Source organism: Electrona antarctica (assembly GCF_951216825.1).
Source record: "Electrona antarctica genome assembly, chromosome: 2".
Lineage (NCBI taxonomy): Eukaryota > Metazoa > Chordata > Actinopteri > Myctophiformes > Myctophidae > Electrona > Electrona antarctica.
This window is the reverse complement of record NC_136807.1, coordinates 54542422-54559399: the sequence shown is the minus strand read 5'-3', so window position 1 is coordinate 54559399 and position 16978 is coordinate 54542422. Positions and strand designations below refer to the sequence as shown.

General features: G+C 47.4%; 2 protein-coding genes across 2 annotated transcripts in view; one reads left to right on the top strand and one right to left on the bottom strand.

Moving 5' to 3' along the window:
- Positions 1-16978, bottom strand: part of LOC306917213 (sodium/potassium-transporting ATPase subunit beta-1-interacting protein 3-like) — a 226559-nt gene that overhangs the window by 189086 nt on the left and 20495 nt on the right.
- On the top strand, positions 1652-2794 carry LOC306943804 (zinc finger protein RFP-like; the record flags this gene model as incomplete). The annotated part of the gene is made up of 2 exons (XM_079530330.1): positions 1652-1668; positions 1840-2794. The coding sequence occupies 2 exons, from the start codon at positions 1652-1654 to the stop codon at positions 2792-2794; spliced, it is 972 nt and encodes a 323-aa protein (XP_079386456.1).

The following is a 16978-nucleotide window of genomic DNA, read 5'->3' as shown; positions in this document are numbered from 1 at the left end:
TAACATGTAAAGAAAAATCATACTTGTGTGAAGTGAGGGGCGCTCTTATCATCATACATCATCACATTCCGTGGTACAAACAGACACACAAAGCTGGGCAGACCCCACCCATCAGTGACATCCCAGAGGACTGTGGCTATGTGGGGGTCCTTGCCCCTCCTAGAGGACTGTGGCTATGTGGGGGTCCTTGCCCCTCCTAGAGGACTGTGGCTATGTGGGGGTCCTTGCCCCTCCTAGATGACTGTGGCTATGTGGGGGTCCTTGCCCCTCCTAGAGGACTGTGGCTATTTGGGGGTCCTTGCCCCCCCTAGAGGACTGTGGCTATGTGGGGGTCCTTGCCCCTCCTAGAGGGCTGTGGCTATGTGGGGGTCCTTGCCCCCCTTGAGGACTGTGGCTATGTGGGGGTCCTTGCCCCTCCTAGAGGACTGTGGCTATGTGGGGGTCCTTGCCCCTCCTAGAGGACTGTGGCTATGTGGGGGTCCTTGCCCCTCCTAGAGGACTGTGGCTATGTGGGGGTCCTTGCCCCTCCTAGAGGACTGTGGCTATGTGGGGGTCCTTGCCCCCTCTAGAGGACTGTGGCTATGTGGGGGTCCTTGCCCTCCTAGAGGACTGTGGCTATGTGGGGGTCCTTGGCCCTCCTAGAGGACTGTGGCTATGTGGGGGTCCTTGCCCCCCTAGAGGACTGTGGCTATGTGGGGGTCCTTGCCCCCCCTAGAGGACTGTGGCTATGTGGGGGTCCTTGCCCCCCCTAGAGGACTGTGGCTATGTGGGGGTCCTTGGCCCTCCTAGAGGACTGTGGCTATGTGGGGGTCCTTGCCCCTCCTAGAGGACTGTGGCTATGTGGGGGTCCTTGCCCCCCTAGAGGACTGTGGCTATGTGGGGGTCCTTGCCCCCCCTAGAGGACTGTGGCTATGTGGGGGTCATTGCCCCCCCTAGAGGACTGTGGCTATGTGGGGGTCCTTGCCCCTCCTAGAGTGCTGTGGCTATGTGGGGGTCCTTGCCCCTCCTAGAGGACTGTGACTATGTGGGGGTCCTTGCCCCTCCTAGAGGACCGTGGCTATGTGGGGGTCCTTGCCCCTCCTAGAGGACTGTGGCTATGTGGGGGTCCTTGCCCCCCCTAGAGGACTGTGGCTATGTGGGGGTCCTTGCCCCTCCTACAGGACTGTGGCTATGTGGGGGTCCTTGGTATGGAAAAGGGTAAACAGACATGTAGGTACACACCAACACTCCCAGAGATTCTTGGATTTATAGCAGGATGTCTAGATTTCCTATAAAGGCATCTTGCAGCATCCACCTTTGTTTGGGTTGTCATGTTTACCCAATATTCCTGTGAAGGCCAATGTGGAGCCGTGTGGAACTCCATATTTGGGCAAGACTGACGTCATGTTTGATGGGGTCATATTTCAGTCAGCTGGACTTAAAAGCTGATTACACAGAGTGTGAGGAGCATTAGTCAAAGAGAAGAGAGAGGCAGACCATTGGATCACGCATAGAAAGATAAACCCTTACAACTTAATATTCTGCTGTAATCACGTCATCAACATTCCTGGATTGTATAAAGACAGACATCACTGGTTGAAGACACCCCAGAACCACTAGTTAAGAAACCTATAAGAGACCAAACGTATCCATCAATAGTTTTATTACTGAAATGGTTCGTCCGTTCAAGTATCGTGAGTGGAGCGAAGAATATGAAGCAAAGACAGAGGATGAAATCCAGCAGATGATCCAGGAGAGACAAGTGAAGATTCAGGAGGTCAAACGCTCAGTAGAGCTCAGCAGGAAAGATGCAGACACAGTGATGGCAGACAGTGTGCAGGTCTTCACTGCTCTGATCAGTTGTATTGAGAGAAGCCAGGCTGAGCTCATTGGTGTGATTGAAGAGAAGCAGAAAACAACAGAGAAACAGGCTGAAGGCTTCATCAAAGATCTGAAACATGAAATAACTCAGTTAGAGAAGAGAATATCTGAGCTGAATCAGCTCTCACACACTGAAGACCACCTCCACCTCCTCCAGAACTTCACATCCATCAACACCGCTCCACCCACCAAGGACTGGACCGAGGTCAATGTCCATCAGTCTTCATATGTGGTAACTGTGAGGACAGCTGTGTCTCAGCTGGAGAAGACACTCAGTCAAGAGATGGAGAAGCAGCTGTGTGATGTTGAGATGAGGAGAATCCAGCAATATGAGGTGGATGCAACTCTGGACCCTGATACAGCACATCCCAGCCTCATCCTGTCTGAGGATGGAAAACAAGTGAGTCATGGAAACATACGGAAGAATCTCCCAAACAACACAGAGAGATTTTCCAACTATGTCCATGTCTTAGGAAAACAAAGATTTTCCTCAGGAAGGTTTTACTATGAGGTTCGGGTTGGAGGGAAGACTGACTGGACAATAGGAGTGGCCAGAGAGTCCATCAACAGGAAAGGTGAAAACTCACTGTGTCCCAACAATGGTTTCTGGACTATAGGGTTGAGGAATGGAACAGTACAGTACAATGAGTACAAGGCTGGTGCTGACCCTCCTGTCCTCCTCCCTGTGAGAGAGGAGCTCCAGAAAGTGGGAGTGTTTGTGGATTATGAGGAGGGTCTGGTCTCCTTTTATGATGTGGAGACCAGAGTAAATCTCTACTCTTTCACTGGCTGCACCTTCACTGAGAGACTCTATCCATACTTATGTCCATGTAATAATAGAGGTGGTACAAACGTTGCTCCTCTGATAATCTCTCCTGTCAACATGGATGCTGATCTTGGTGGGGACGGAGGGAACATGTCCTCTACAACTTAAAAAAGAGGAAAACTATGTTGTCCCCTCCATTAAAATCTGTATTAATATTATCCAAATGTTATATTTTATAAGGTGACTCCATACATACAATAATGAGAAAAAGAATGCAATAATATTGTGCTGTCCTCCTAACAGTGTCTCCATTAATTGACAGCCAGCCAAACTCCCTTAAACACCACACGGAGTCAGGTTGTAGCGTTCTACTGTAGCTCCAGTTTTAATTTTCTTGATGTGTGTAAAGTATATAGTAAACTGCAATTTAAACAAAACAGAAACACAAATATTCCATCAGCAAACAATAAATAACACAAAAAGTAACCTTTTGAATTATGTAAATGAAAACTATAAAATATATCCACTTACAGACAATGCTTACGAAGGAGAACACATAACTCTGCAACATGTGCTGTAACAAACTCAAAATCTCTGCCTGCTGTCTAGCAGTGTTGCTTCCTAGAGTGACTGAGCTCTGCTCTCTATCAGTATTCTGGCTTTTGCCCTGATTACCTCCAATACAAAACAGGTGCTACTCTTGCAATCAACAACTCACAAGAGTTGAACACTCAAATGACCCATCCCCCAGTCCTACTTCTGTTGCAATACCACACTGGAAGCACAGGTGGTGCTAAACACAAAATTAACTGCCTGGGAGGCAGAACATTCCCCGTCTGGCATCTGTGATGCCACTATCAAACATTTACACATTAACAACTTAAAGTTCAGTCTTCTTTAGGCAGAAGAAGAATGACCTCTGTGACAGGCCTTAGGAATGTCTTTGAACTTCCTTGAGCTGTGGTCTTGGAAAGGTCGAGGTTACCAATGCTATGGGCCACTGGTTGTCTTTCAACAGCACTGCATCGCCTTCTGCATGTTGTGATCCTCGACCCACTTGCGGCCTTGGTGTTTTACCAGCTTGTGGTGATGGCGTGTCCTTGGATCCCTGGACGCATGTTCATCCTGATTGCGAGCTGCTGCTCTCTCCAGGTTGGATTTGTGAGTGCTGATTAAACTACTCTGTTGTTCCCCGCCATGACAGAGTTTTTCTTTCAGATTCATGAAACTGTTGCAGGGTGTCAAGTAGGAAGGATGTCCACTTTCTAACATGTGAGTCTTGAAGGTGCTCGCATTAGGCTTGTGGGCATTCCCAAGACATACTTCCCCAACCACTACCCAGCCCAAGTCCAATCTCTGTGCAAAAGGGGCATTGTCTGGTCCGTTAACCTGCTGTCTCGCTTTGTGAACTCTTACAATGTCTCTTCCTAGCAAAAGAAGGATTTGGGCGTTTGGATCGAGCTCAGGGATGTGACCTGCTACAGACTTCAGGTGACGATGGGAGAGAGCTGCCTTTGGAGTCGGTATGTCTGACCTGTTGGAGGGAATCTGACTGCACTCAATCAGTGGGGGTAATGCAAGGGTTTCTCCTCCATTCACTGGTTCTATCTGGAAGCCTTCAGCCTTTCTACCAGACGTTTTGATGACTCCAGCACATGTTCTTAATGAATAAGGAGAAGATTGGCTCTTGACATCAAATAGCTTGAAGAATTCGGGCCTTGCGAGTGAGCGATTGCTTTGATCATCGAGTACAGTGTACATAGTGATTGCCTTGTCTCGTTGTCCCTGGGGAAACACTCGCACCAGACATATTTTAGAGCAGGACATTGCTGGTTGCCCGTTACCACAAATTTCAGTGCAGTGTGAGGTGACAGTAGGTGAAGATGAATGATCTTCTTCCTCCTCGTTGTGCTGTGGTGCCGTAGTTGGTGCTTGTGGTGCTGGTCCAGAATGCATAGCAGCGATGTGGCGATCACTTTCGCACTCGCTGCATCTTATAGAGTCTGTACAGTTCCTTGCTAAATGGGGGATTGATGAACAACACCTGTAGCATATCCCATGTTCGCGGAGAAAAGCCTTCCTTTCGTCCAACGGTTTTGCTCTGAATTCGCGGCACTTCCTTAAGGGGTGTGGTTTGTGATGAATAGGACAACTCTTTCCTGGATTTTCATCTTGCGTTGTAGAGCTGTTAGTGTCGGGTTCAGAATCTGTGGAGATGTCTGTCTTGTAGACTGACGCTGGAACTTTTCCATAACGATAGACTGGTTTGTCGTTGGTGGGAGGATTGTTATTGCTGGGCAGAGCAAAGCTAGGGTCGTTCCTGGTGCGTGCTTCATAGCAGATAAAGTTTGTGAAGAAGGAGAATGGGGGAAAGAGGCCTTTATGTTCGTCTTTGAACCTGGAACCTTGATATATCCATTTCTCCTGTAAGCCATGAGGTAGTTTCTCTAGTATCGGGGTAATGCCACGAGCATTGTCTAGGTAGCTCAACCCAGGTAGATATCCATCCTCTTTTGCAGACTGAATCTCCATGAGGAGGTCTCCAAGCTCTCTGAGTTTGTTATGATCTTTACTGGAGATCCTAGGAAACATGTCCAGTTTCTTGAAAAGAGCATTTTCGATTACCTCCGGTGAGGCATAACACTCACTCAGTCTGTCCCATGCTTTCCTCAATGCTGCCTCAGGATTATTGACATGCACCTGACGCATCCTCCTGACGTGATTGGACGATTCCTTGCCCAACCACTTGGTTAAGAGGTCCAATTCTTCGCTGTGTGAAAGGTCGAGACCTCTGATAGCGTTAAGGAAGGAGGACTGCCATGCCCTGAAGGTCTCAGGTTGGTCGTCAAACTGGGTAAGCCCTGTAGTCACCAGCTCCCGGCGTGCTATAAACTTAGCGAAGTCTGCCATCCCAGGGGTCTTGACTAGGTCAGACTGTGTGGCATAGTGAGGAGGAGTATAGGATTGAGCTGAAGGGTTCAAAAACTTGCTTGTGCTTGCTTCTTGTGTTTTAGCATGTGGCTTAATGTCTTCCTGATAGGCCTTGTTGACATGAGGATGTGTGTTGGAGGGTGTGAATTCAGCCACTGGGGTGCGTTCTTCAGGCATTTTGATAGGCTTAGTGGTATTGGGGCTAGGTTCATCTTCGGAACCCTCGTATGCGGTTCCCCATGTAATTAACTCGCTCTTTAACTCATTCTGCTGTTCTACATATGCGCTTGTGCGATCATAAAGCTCTTTCTTTGAAGACCTCTTACTGTGTTTGCTGTGATGTGATCTTTCGCCCTCTTCAGCTGCCTCCAGCACCTCTGCCTGTACACTGGCAGCCGCTGCTTCTTTCTCGGCAGCCAATGTTTGCAATTCAATGTCCACTTTTGCCTTCTCCAGCTCTCTCTCAGCCTGCTCCAATCTGAGTTTAGCTTCCTTCTGTGCATATAATGCTCGCACGCGTGCTGCCTCTGCCCTAGCGCGGGCCTTTGCTGCGGCATTGCCTGAGGATGTAGATGTGCGGCTGCTGCGTGAGGTGACTTGAGAGCCTGTCTCCTCTTTGACTTCATCCATTGTGCAGCGCTTTACGCTGTGTTTGAAGCAGTATGTTGCAGAGGTTGATGTTGCACCAACTGGTCGCTTGTCTTTTACTGTGCTGTCCTCCTAACAGTGTCTCCATTAATTGACAGCCAGCCAAACTCCCTTAAACACCACACGGAGTCAGGTTGTAGCGTTCTACTGTAGCTCCAGTTTTAATTTTCTTGATGTGTGTAAAGTATATAGTAAACTGCAATTTAAACAAAACAGAAACACAAATATTCCATCAGCAAACAATAAATAACACAAAAAGTAACCTTTTGAATTATGTAAATGAAAACTATAAAATATATCCACTTACAGACAATGCTTACGAAGGAGAACACATAACTCTGCAACATGTGCTGTAACAAACTCAAAATCTCTGCCTGCTGTCTAGCAGTGTTGCTTCCTAGAGTGACTGAGCTCTGCTCTCTATCAGTATTCTGGCTTTTGCCCTGATTACCTCCAATACAAAACAGGTGCTACTCTTGCAATCAACAACTCACAAGAGTTGAACACTCAAATGACCCATCCCCCAGTCCTACTTCTGTTGCAATACCACACTGGAAGCACAGGTGGTGCTAAACACAAAATTAACTGCCTGGGAGGCAGAACAAATATAAAACAAATTTAAATTTCATTGTGATGCAGTATATGAGCCTGACAGCCTAAATGCATGTGTTCCACAAGGCATATCTTTCAGAATAAGAGCCTGACAGCCTAAATGCATGTGTTCCACAAGGCATGCCGTTCAAAACAAGAGCCTGGCAGCCTAAATGCATGTGTTCCACAAGGCATGTCTTTCAGAATAAGAGCACATTAACTTCATTGGTTAATAGCAGACATGTATTGAAAGACTCACTACACAAAACACAAAACATCAGCATGATGTTGTTGTCTTTTCATTTATCTGGTGGCTTTGGACAATCCCTTGCCTTCCTTACGTCGTCAAGGTTTGTCAGGCCAAGGACCGCTTAGCTGAGAGACAGACCAAGCAGGGACCCCTTAGCTGAGAGACAGACCAAGCAGGGACCCCTTAGCTGAGAGACAGACCAAGCAGGGACCCCTTAGCTGAGAGACAGACCAAGCAGGGACCCCTTAGCTGAGAGACAGACCAAGCAGGGACCCCTTAGCTGAGAGACAGACCAAGCAGGGACCGTCGGCCTCCCATTCACCGTCTCTTTTTTTTCAAGCGGGGTCGTTGGCGTGCGCACCCCGGTCTCGTTCCTTCCCGTTGTGAACGCCGACCCCATGGAAACAAGTCCCCAGGTATGCTTTTTGTGTTATCCTTTTAGCCTTAATGTGTTACTATACCTCATGCTGTTTGAATATCACTGCTACAGACAACCCCCCCCCCCCCCCCCCCCCCCCCACCAGAGGACTGTTGATTTGTGGGGGTCCCCACCCACCCATCCAAAAAGGGTCTTGCGGCATCCAGGTTGACATTGTCGACCAATATTCCTGTGAAGTCCATTGTGGAGCCGTGTGGAACAATAATATAAAATACATTTAAATAGCATTGAATCCATTCCAAGCTTTAGTTTTACACGAAAAACACGGCCACGGCCGTCATCACAAAATGTGATGAGGTCAGCACATTTAGGCACTGATTGTCTGATCAATGTCTGTTGACCGTTAAGAGGAAGTATTCCACAGATTTCAGTGAGGGAACATGACCTCTACAACTTAAAAAAGAGGAAAACTATGTTGTCCCCTCCATTAAAATCTGTATTAATATTATCCAAATGTTATATTTTATAAGGTGACTCCATACATACAATAATGAAAAAATAATGCAATAATATAAAACAAATTTAAATGTCATTGTAATGCAGTATATGAGCCTGACAATCTAAATGCATGTGTTCCACAAGGCATGTCTTTCAGAATAAGAGCCTAACAGCCTAAATGCATGTGTTCCACAAGGCATGCCTTTCAGAATAATAGCACATTAACTTCATTGGTTAATAGCAGACATGTATTGAAAGACTCACTACACAAAACACAAAACATCAGCATGATGTTGTTGTCTCTTCATTTATCTGGTGGCTTTGGACAATCCCTTGCCTTCCTTACGTCGTCAAGGTTTGTCAGGCCAAGGACCCCTCAGCTGAGAGACAGACCCAGCAGGGACCCCTTAGCTGAGAGACAGACCAAGCAGGGACCCCTCGGCTGAGAGACAGACCAAGCAGGGACCCCTTAGCTGAGAGACAGACCAAGCAGGGACCCCTTAGCTGAGAGACAGACCAAGCAGGGACCCCTCAGCTGAGAGACAGACCAAGCAGGGACCCCTTAGCTGAGAGACAGACCAAGCAGGGACCCCTTAGCTGAGAGACAGACCAAGCAGGGACCCCTTAGCTGAGAGACAGACCAAGCAGGGACCCCTTAGCTGAGAGACAGACCAAGCAGGGACCCAAATTTACGTCATTGTGTCCCAAACACAAACAGTAAATGCCATTAACAATAAAGAGAATGTAATATTTGTCTTCCATCATCATTACATCACCAAGCTATACTGAATTCCCTCCTCGATGTTGTTACAAGACGATAAGAGCGCCCCTCACTTCACACGGGTGTGATTCTTTTATAACTGAAAACATTAAAAGAAAAAAATCACAAAGAAACAGAAATCCTGTCCGACAATAAATGCGAGTACTTTTTCCCCACCGCTGAATACGCGTCACAATCTAATGCAGCTCAACATAACGTGTCAGAGATTGTCGTATAAGAGAACGGAGCCGCAGCCTCCATGGCTGCCGTCCGTCCGTCCGTCCGTCCGCTCTTCTCTCCCCAAAAGCAATTTATTGGGCATCGCCGCGCCGTAATAAATGACAGCGCCGGAAACCGCTGGGACGGAAAGAGAAGAAATAGCTTTGCAAATGGGCCTAGTTTTATCTCCATTATGGCTTAACATGGCCAGCATCGCCCATGTGGAAGACGCGAGCGCACACACACATCCTCACGCACGCACGCACACACACACACACACACACACGTGTGAATGTGTGCCACATGCCGTGCCCACGCTCACACATAAAACACACCACAAGGGTTCATGTAAATGGGCGCATGCATGCATGCCTTGCACGCACACTCTCTCTCTCTCTCTCTCTCTCTCTGTCTCACACACACACACACACACAGACACACACACACACACACGCACACACGTGCGCGTGCCTGGTCCGCGGTTTTCATTCCGACCACATAATTAATGGCGTGTTAAATTGAAGAACATTACAATGGTGAACAGTTGTAAAAAGGCCACCAGGGACCAAAGAGCTAGATGTGGTTCTAAAGGACATTATCGTAAAAACACTAAATCTACATATTTTAGTGCCACACAGTGAGTAGAGCCTACACCCCCTACCCCCCCCCCCCCCCCCCCCCCCCCCCGTCAGAGGGGATACAACGTGAGTCTGTAACACTTTATCCTGCAGTTATGCTGCGTTGCACACAGGCAGATTAACGTATACAGTCTACCATTCAAGATACAAAGATGCAGTCTGCCATTCATTGTCAATGGAAGCCAGCGACATGAAGATGCAGTCCACCATTCATTGTCAATGGAAGCCAGCGACATGAAGATACAGTCCACCATTCATTGTCAATGGAAGCCAGCGACATGAAGATACAGTCCACCATTCATTGTCAATGGAAGCCAGCGACATGAAGATACAGTCCACCATTCATTGTCAATGGAAGCCAGCGACATGAAGATACAGTCCACCATTCATTGTCAATGGAAGCCAGCGACATGAAGATACAGTCCACCATTCATTGTCAATGGAAGCCAGCGACATGAAGATACAGTCCACCATTCATTGTCAATGGAAGCCAGCGACATGAAGATATAAAGATGCAGTCTACCATTCATTGTCAATGGAAGCATGCAGTGACATTAAGGTTCAAATATACAGTCTACCATTCATTGTCAATGGAAGCCAGCGACATGAAGATACAAAGATACAGTCTACCATGCATTGTCAATGGAAGCCAGCGACATGAAGATACAAAGATACAGTCTACCATGCATTGTCAATGGAAGCCAGCGACATGAAGATACAAAGATACAGTCTACCATGCATTGTCAATGGAAGCACAGCAACATGAACGTACAAAGGTACAGTCTACCATTCATTGTCAATGGAAGCACGGCAACATGAACGTACAAAGATACACTCGCCGTTTGTAGCTGCTGCAAAAGCTACAACAGATACAAAGAAGTTGAGCTGGTCTAACACAAAGACACAGAGCTACAAATGCCTGGGTGCAGACTATTATGTTTTTAAACTGATGTATATGCTAATTAACTCATTTAGCTGGTAAACCCCGTGGAACACACCTCAAGGAGGGGGGGGGGGGGGGGGGGGGGTGAAAGCATGCGCTGCACTAGACAGACAGCATGATGCTTTCCTTCCACATTTGCATCAGCAAATGGAAGAATTCCCAAGTTGCATTTTTTTCCCAGCATATTTCTCACTTATTCAGCATCACACTGTGTATCTAACGGTTGTCTTGGTAACCAGGAGAGGAGAGGAGAGGAGAGGAGAGGTCTCGGGGGTCATGCTCATAATTGGACCGGGAGTGAGAGGTCTCTAACCTGCTGAGACCCTCCGCCCTCTCCCTCTCTCCCTCTCTCCCTCTCTCTCTCTCTCTCCCCCCCCCCCCCTCTCTCTCTCTCTCTCTCTCTCTCTCCCCCTAGTGATAAATCAGCCTGTGATCAATAATTCAGAACGCGTCCAAACCTCTGCTCTGCTCTTTGTTGTCCACTAAAAGGAGAACGGAGTAGAGAGGTCAGGGGCGTGCGTGCGTGCGTGCGTGCGTGCGTGCGTGCGTGCGTGCGTGCGTGCAGGAGATCTGGAGTGGGTGACATCATCAGAAACCAGTCACATCCTCCGTATAATACAGATAAAGAAAGAAAAACAGGTGTGCTTCCTCTGGAAAATTCCCTTGGTTAAAGGGACATTCCACTGCTGGAAGAAGCTGCAGTCACTCAACTGGGGTTTGACTGGATTGCTGAATTCCTACAATGCCCATAATGCTTTAGTGCACTGCCCCTCCTTGTGGAGAGGGAGGGAAGGCTGCATGGAGGTGTGACTTTGTAGTCCAGGAAGGAAGTGAGACCACATTTGAATGACAGGTTTTTGGTCATGAACATGGTGCCATGACTAACTAAAAAACATATTACACACATAACAACCCTAGGAAAAACGTTCCCTGTGTCCTAAAGAGAGAGAGATGGGCAGATCGTATTTTACCAAAAGTTTACGGGTTGGTTGGTTTGATGGATGTGACGATGCAACTCTCCACTGACTCGTTGAGTGCAGAGCGAGGCTGTACCGTCGTTACCTTCGTGAAACATACTCTTCCAGACCGGAATTTATTTTCCCACAAAGCGACGGAAAATAAATCCACCCAAATGTCCTCTCCCTCTCTCTCTCCCTCCACCTATCTCCGTCTCAGTGTCTTTCTCTCTCTCTCTCTCTCTCTCTCTCTCTCTCTCTCAGGAGGACATCAGCAAACCTGTCTCTCTCTCTCTCTCTCTCTCAGGAGGACATCATCAGACCTGTCTCTCTCCCTCTCTCTCTCCCTCTCTCAGGAGGACATCATCAGACCTGTCTCTCTCCCTCTCTCTCTCCCTCTCTCAGGAGGACATCATCAGACCTGTCTCTCTCCCCCTCTCCCTCTCTCCCTCTCCCTCTCTCTCTCTCTCTCTCTCTCTCTCTCTCCCTCTCCCTCTCCCTCTCTCTCTCTCCCTCTCTCCCTCTCTCTCTCCCTCTCCCCCCCTCTCTCTCTCTCTCTCTCTCTCTCCCCCTAAACCGAGGAGTCGCTGCTATACTTTGTACCACTGTTTATTTCTTTAAATTATGATCCTATACGATTGTGGATATTTTTTCACCCAGTGTCAATTATCTATAAATGTAGTAATGCTGGGCTCTATACACTCCCTCTGCCAACCTGGGGAGAGCAACGGACTGACCTCATGCTTCCATCCATGCATGAGGAGTCCAAGCCGCCCGCTTCTTTTCACCTGACCTGTATAGAGCGCCTGTCGCTCATCCCCTGGTTGGTTCTGCCTGGTTCATGGAGGTTTTTCTCTATGGAGAATAACATTAACCTGACTCCGCCAGATGGGGCAGCAGAGAGTACACTGGGTCCCCCCCTCCTGCTCCCATCTGGGAACTCTCAGGCAGACTTGATGCTCCGGCCACAAAACGGCCTGGCCAATCAGTGGCAGCTAGAGGCGGGATCAAGGCAGCACTGTGTCTGCACTGTGTATGCCTTGAGTCTGCCTGAGAGTTCCCAGATGGGAGCAGGAGGGGGGGACCCAGTGTACTCTCTGCTGCCCCATCTGGCGGAGTCAGGTTAGAATAACATGGGGTCATCTTGAAATCGTCTCATAAAATAATTGTGGTCCAAAAATAAACAAACTGTCTCTGCATTATTGTCAGGTAGGTGTCTCTGTATCGTTTACGACAGTCAGTCACTCAGTCATATATGATACAGTCTGTTTATAGCGAAAATGTAACTAATTAAGCAGTAACAATAGCATTTTCTCTCAGTCAGTATAAATCTTCATATCCATATGAGTGAAATGGCCAGGATGATTTGTTTATTTTTCAAACACAGTTCTTATATGAGGCGATAATATCCCCCTATGGGGATTACAATGCAAATAAAAAGCACACGAACCCGTGGACTTAGCGCCCTCTAGCGATATTGGCGTCAGACTTCGGAGAGAGACTTCGGCTCTTGATTGGAATTTTGTGTTTGGTTCGTACACAGTAAAATACCACCCGCTGAGGATGGACCGAAAACATCGTGAAACTGCACTATCCTACAACTTACAGCTAAGTTAGAGTTAGTAATACTAGCCCTTACCCTGGGTGCGTTTTCGCATTTTTAATTCACTAATAAATTCATTATTAATTTATAATTTGTTAAATTGGAAAAAGGGCTTCGTTAAGACCTCCATAGTATTATGGTCAATGCCTGTGTGAAAAGTGGGAGCGATTGGTGCAGGCAGTGAGGAGCTACGGCAGTCACAGTGACAGACACACACACATTCAGACATTGTCAGAATTATAGTATGATGATGATGATGATGATGATGGTCAGTAATAGTCGGACAACGCGACCAACGCAAAGAACTGTCAGACAATGGCTGACGACAACGTCAGTATGTGGACACGTCCATATACTGGCTGCACTGCGTGGTCTTGATCAGGGCTGATGATGACGGAGATTAAATGGCCCGATAAGCCCTCCTCTGAGTGAGTGGAGACAGAAGTGACAGAGTGGTGTCATCTTATAACGGTCATTAGTGAGGAGGACAGATTATTACGAAGATAATGTTGAGAACGGTTAAAAAGCTCTGCTAAAAATTACAACAAGGATTTGATCACATCTGTTGCTGTAGAGGCTAATCTGTGTGGAACACATGCAGAGAGTACAGATAGTACATGTTCTAATGTCTGATTCTGCTGCTGCCATCTGTACTACACAATGGGAACAAAACGGGATGATTATAACCTGCATGTTGAGAGAAGATTTATTATGAAGAATTATTATAGTATTATATTATTATTATTTTTTTTAAAGATATTTTTTTGCGGCTTACGCCTTTTATTGGTTTTTGAAGGGACAGACAGTAGGCTGACAGGAAACGGGAGAGAGATGGGGGAAGACATGCAGTAAAGGCCGTGTCGGGCTCGGGAGTCGAACCCGCGGCACACTGCGACTGGATTACCAGTCGGGTGCCCAGACGGTTACGCCACCGCCTGGGCCTAGTATTATATTATTAATATGAGGAGAGAGAGACAGAGAGATACAGAGAGAGAGAGAGATACAGAGAGAGAGAGAGAGAGAGAGAGAGAGAGAAAGAGAGATGAAAGAGCAAAGGTAATACTCTTCATTATCACTGATCAAGGTAAAGCGCACGCACGCACGCACGCACGCACGCACGCACGCACGCACGCACGCACGCGCGCACGCACACACGCACACACGCACACACGCACACACGCACACACGCACACACACACACACACACACACACACACACACACACCAGATGTCTGTAGCATCTGTATAACGAGCAAAAGTCAGAGTCTTCAAGCTTGTGCCAAAACCAAGGTCCGCTCATCACTGCTCCTGCACACGCACGCACGCACGCACGCACGCACGCACGCACGCACGCACGCACGCACGCACCCTTTGTTTTATCACCATGTCATTTGCTCCAGCTGCAGTAATTAACACTTAATGACGGCTGTGTGATGCATTAATATCAAAGGCCAGCTGAAACTGTCTCTGGGTGTGTGCGTGTGCGTGTGTGTGTGTCTCTGTGTGCGCTCGCCCGTGCGCACGTGTGTGTGTGTGTGTGCGTGTGTACATGGGCGGAGCAGGGGCAGACAGCGTGTGTGTATGGGAGTACAGCGTCCCTAAGCTCATGAATATTCGACGGTAAATTATTTCGGATGTCGCCGCCGTTGCTGGCTGCCATAAAAGACAGAGCATTAACACAATCCGTGCCGGGATTCCTTCAAAATAGGAGCTCTGGGGTGCCGGAAAGACATGGCCGCTTTTACTCTGAAACCCACGACCCGGAAACAATCAGGAAAAAGAGTTTGCTTTACATTGCTAGCTTACATTGCTATCGTTTTAACCCATTTTGACCTGAGATCAGATTCTGAAAATGTCTTCTACATCCTGACAGTTTTCTGGAAAAGCTATGTTTCTGTGTCAGTCGTTCTTCGATTTTTCAAAAATAGCAGACCTACAAGCTCATAGCGCGCCACTCGGTGGCGCGCTATGAGCTTGTAGATCTGCTATTTTTCAATAGCTAAAGCATAACATAATGCTAACACCAAAAAGGGGTTCCCGCCCAAAATGGGCTAATTTATACGATATATGATCCAAAAAGCGTTCATATTTTGAGGGAGAGACGGATGAGGAGCAGAAATGAAGCGTTAGTATATCCATCAGATCAAAACCACGGAGAGCGCCCTGGATTAGGAGAGACGAGGCATTCTTTCTGCCGCGCTAACAGCAAAATCAACGGTAAGCCAACATGAGCCCTGAGCGTAGCATACGGTAGCCGAGAGGCAAACTGAAACCTCCACCCTTTCTGTGTGGAGTTTGCATGTTCTCCCCGTGTCCCCTAGGGTAGGTACCCTCACAAAAAACATGCAGTAATCCTGGTCTCTAAACTGCCTCCCCCTGGCCAGCCGGAGCGCATGATGGAGGGGAAAGGAACTGGTTGGTATAACGTGTTCCTTCCACGCGCTACGTCCAACCAGGGAAACTCCCCCCTGTCAGGTGTAAAAGGAGCAACTTGGACACTCAGGCATGAAGGAAGCATGAGTTAAAAGTCCATTGCTGGGGACATGGTTGGCGGAGGGTGTGGAGAGCCCAGGATCACATTAGATAATTGACACAGGGGTGAAAAATGGGTTACAAAACCGTGGGATAAAAAATTATAAAGAAGAAAAAAGGAAAAAAAAGGAAGGAATTCAGAATATTCTTCTCTCTACACACGTCCTATGTACGTGTCGATTGGGATCCCTATAGAGCGTCGCAGTCCCGCCCCCTACCCTGGACCAGGAAATGATTCTCTGTTCATTTTCCTCAGACATTTCAGAAAGTATTTATTTAAAGACGTTTACGCCGCGGACAAAGCCAACTCGAGTCGTGACAATTCATGACAACAAACACAATTTTTTGGGCCGAACAAATAATTAGAAAAAAGAAAAAAACACATTTTTTGTTGTTTGTCTTCTTTGTAATTTTTTGTTTGGTCCAAAATATTGTTTGTGTTGTCATGAGTTGTCACGACTCGAGTTGGCTTTGTCCGCGGCGTAACCGTCTTTAAATAAATACTTTAAGAAATGTCTATGGGGAAAATGCATTGGGATTCATTTCCTGGTCCATGGTAGGGGGCGGGACTGCGACGCTCTATAGGACGTGTGGACACGTCCTACGGACGGAAACGGTTAACAGGGAGAGGCAGCCTTAAGCTTTTGTTCTGGCCTGGCAGAGTGACACAGCACCTACACACCCAGGTGACCTGTCTGGGCCTCGTCTTTGAAGATAACGCTCTTAACCCATTCTGGGGCGGGAACCCCTTTTTGGTGTTAGCATTATGTTATGCTTTAGCTATTGAAAAAATAGCAGATCTACAAGCTCATAGCGCGCCACCGAGTGGCGCGCTACGAGCTTGTAGGTCTGCTATTTTTTGAAAAATCGAAGAACGACTGACATAGAAACGTAGCTTTTTTCAGAAAACTGTCAGGATGTAGAAGACATTTTTTTTAATCTGATCTCAGGTCAGAATGGGTTAATGTGAGGCCAACATCCACATGGTCCAGACTAATCCCTTCCTTTAACCCATTTAGGCCTGAGGCCGCCGACCCCCATCTGAAAATATGTAGTTCCAGGGACCCCCCCCCCCCCCCCCCCAGAAGCAAAGATTTGAGTTAAAAAACGTTCGCTCTGAAAGAATATATCAAGATGTGTCAAAGATGTGCGCCACATTTTCACGATTTAAAAAAAAATAGCAGATCCGCAAGCTCGTAGCGCGGCACTCGGTGCCGCGCTATGAGTAGATCGTAGATGAGTAGATCGTAGATCTTCTATTTTTCAATAGCTTAAAGTATAACATAATGCTAGAAACACCACAAGGGGTTCCTCCTGCCCAAAATGGGTTAATTCCTCATCAAACCCTGTACTGTCACGATGCGGTTGTTGTAGGACTCTTAAGTGCAGAACGACCAGGCACAG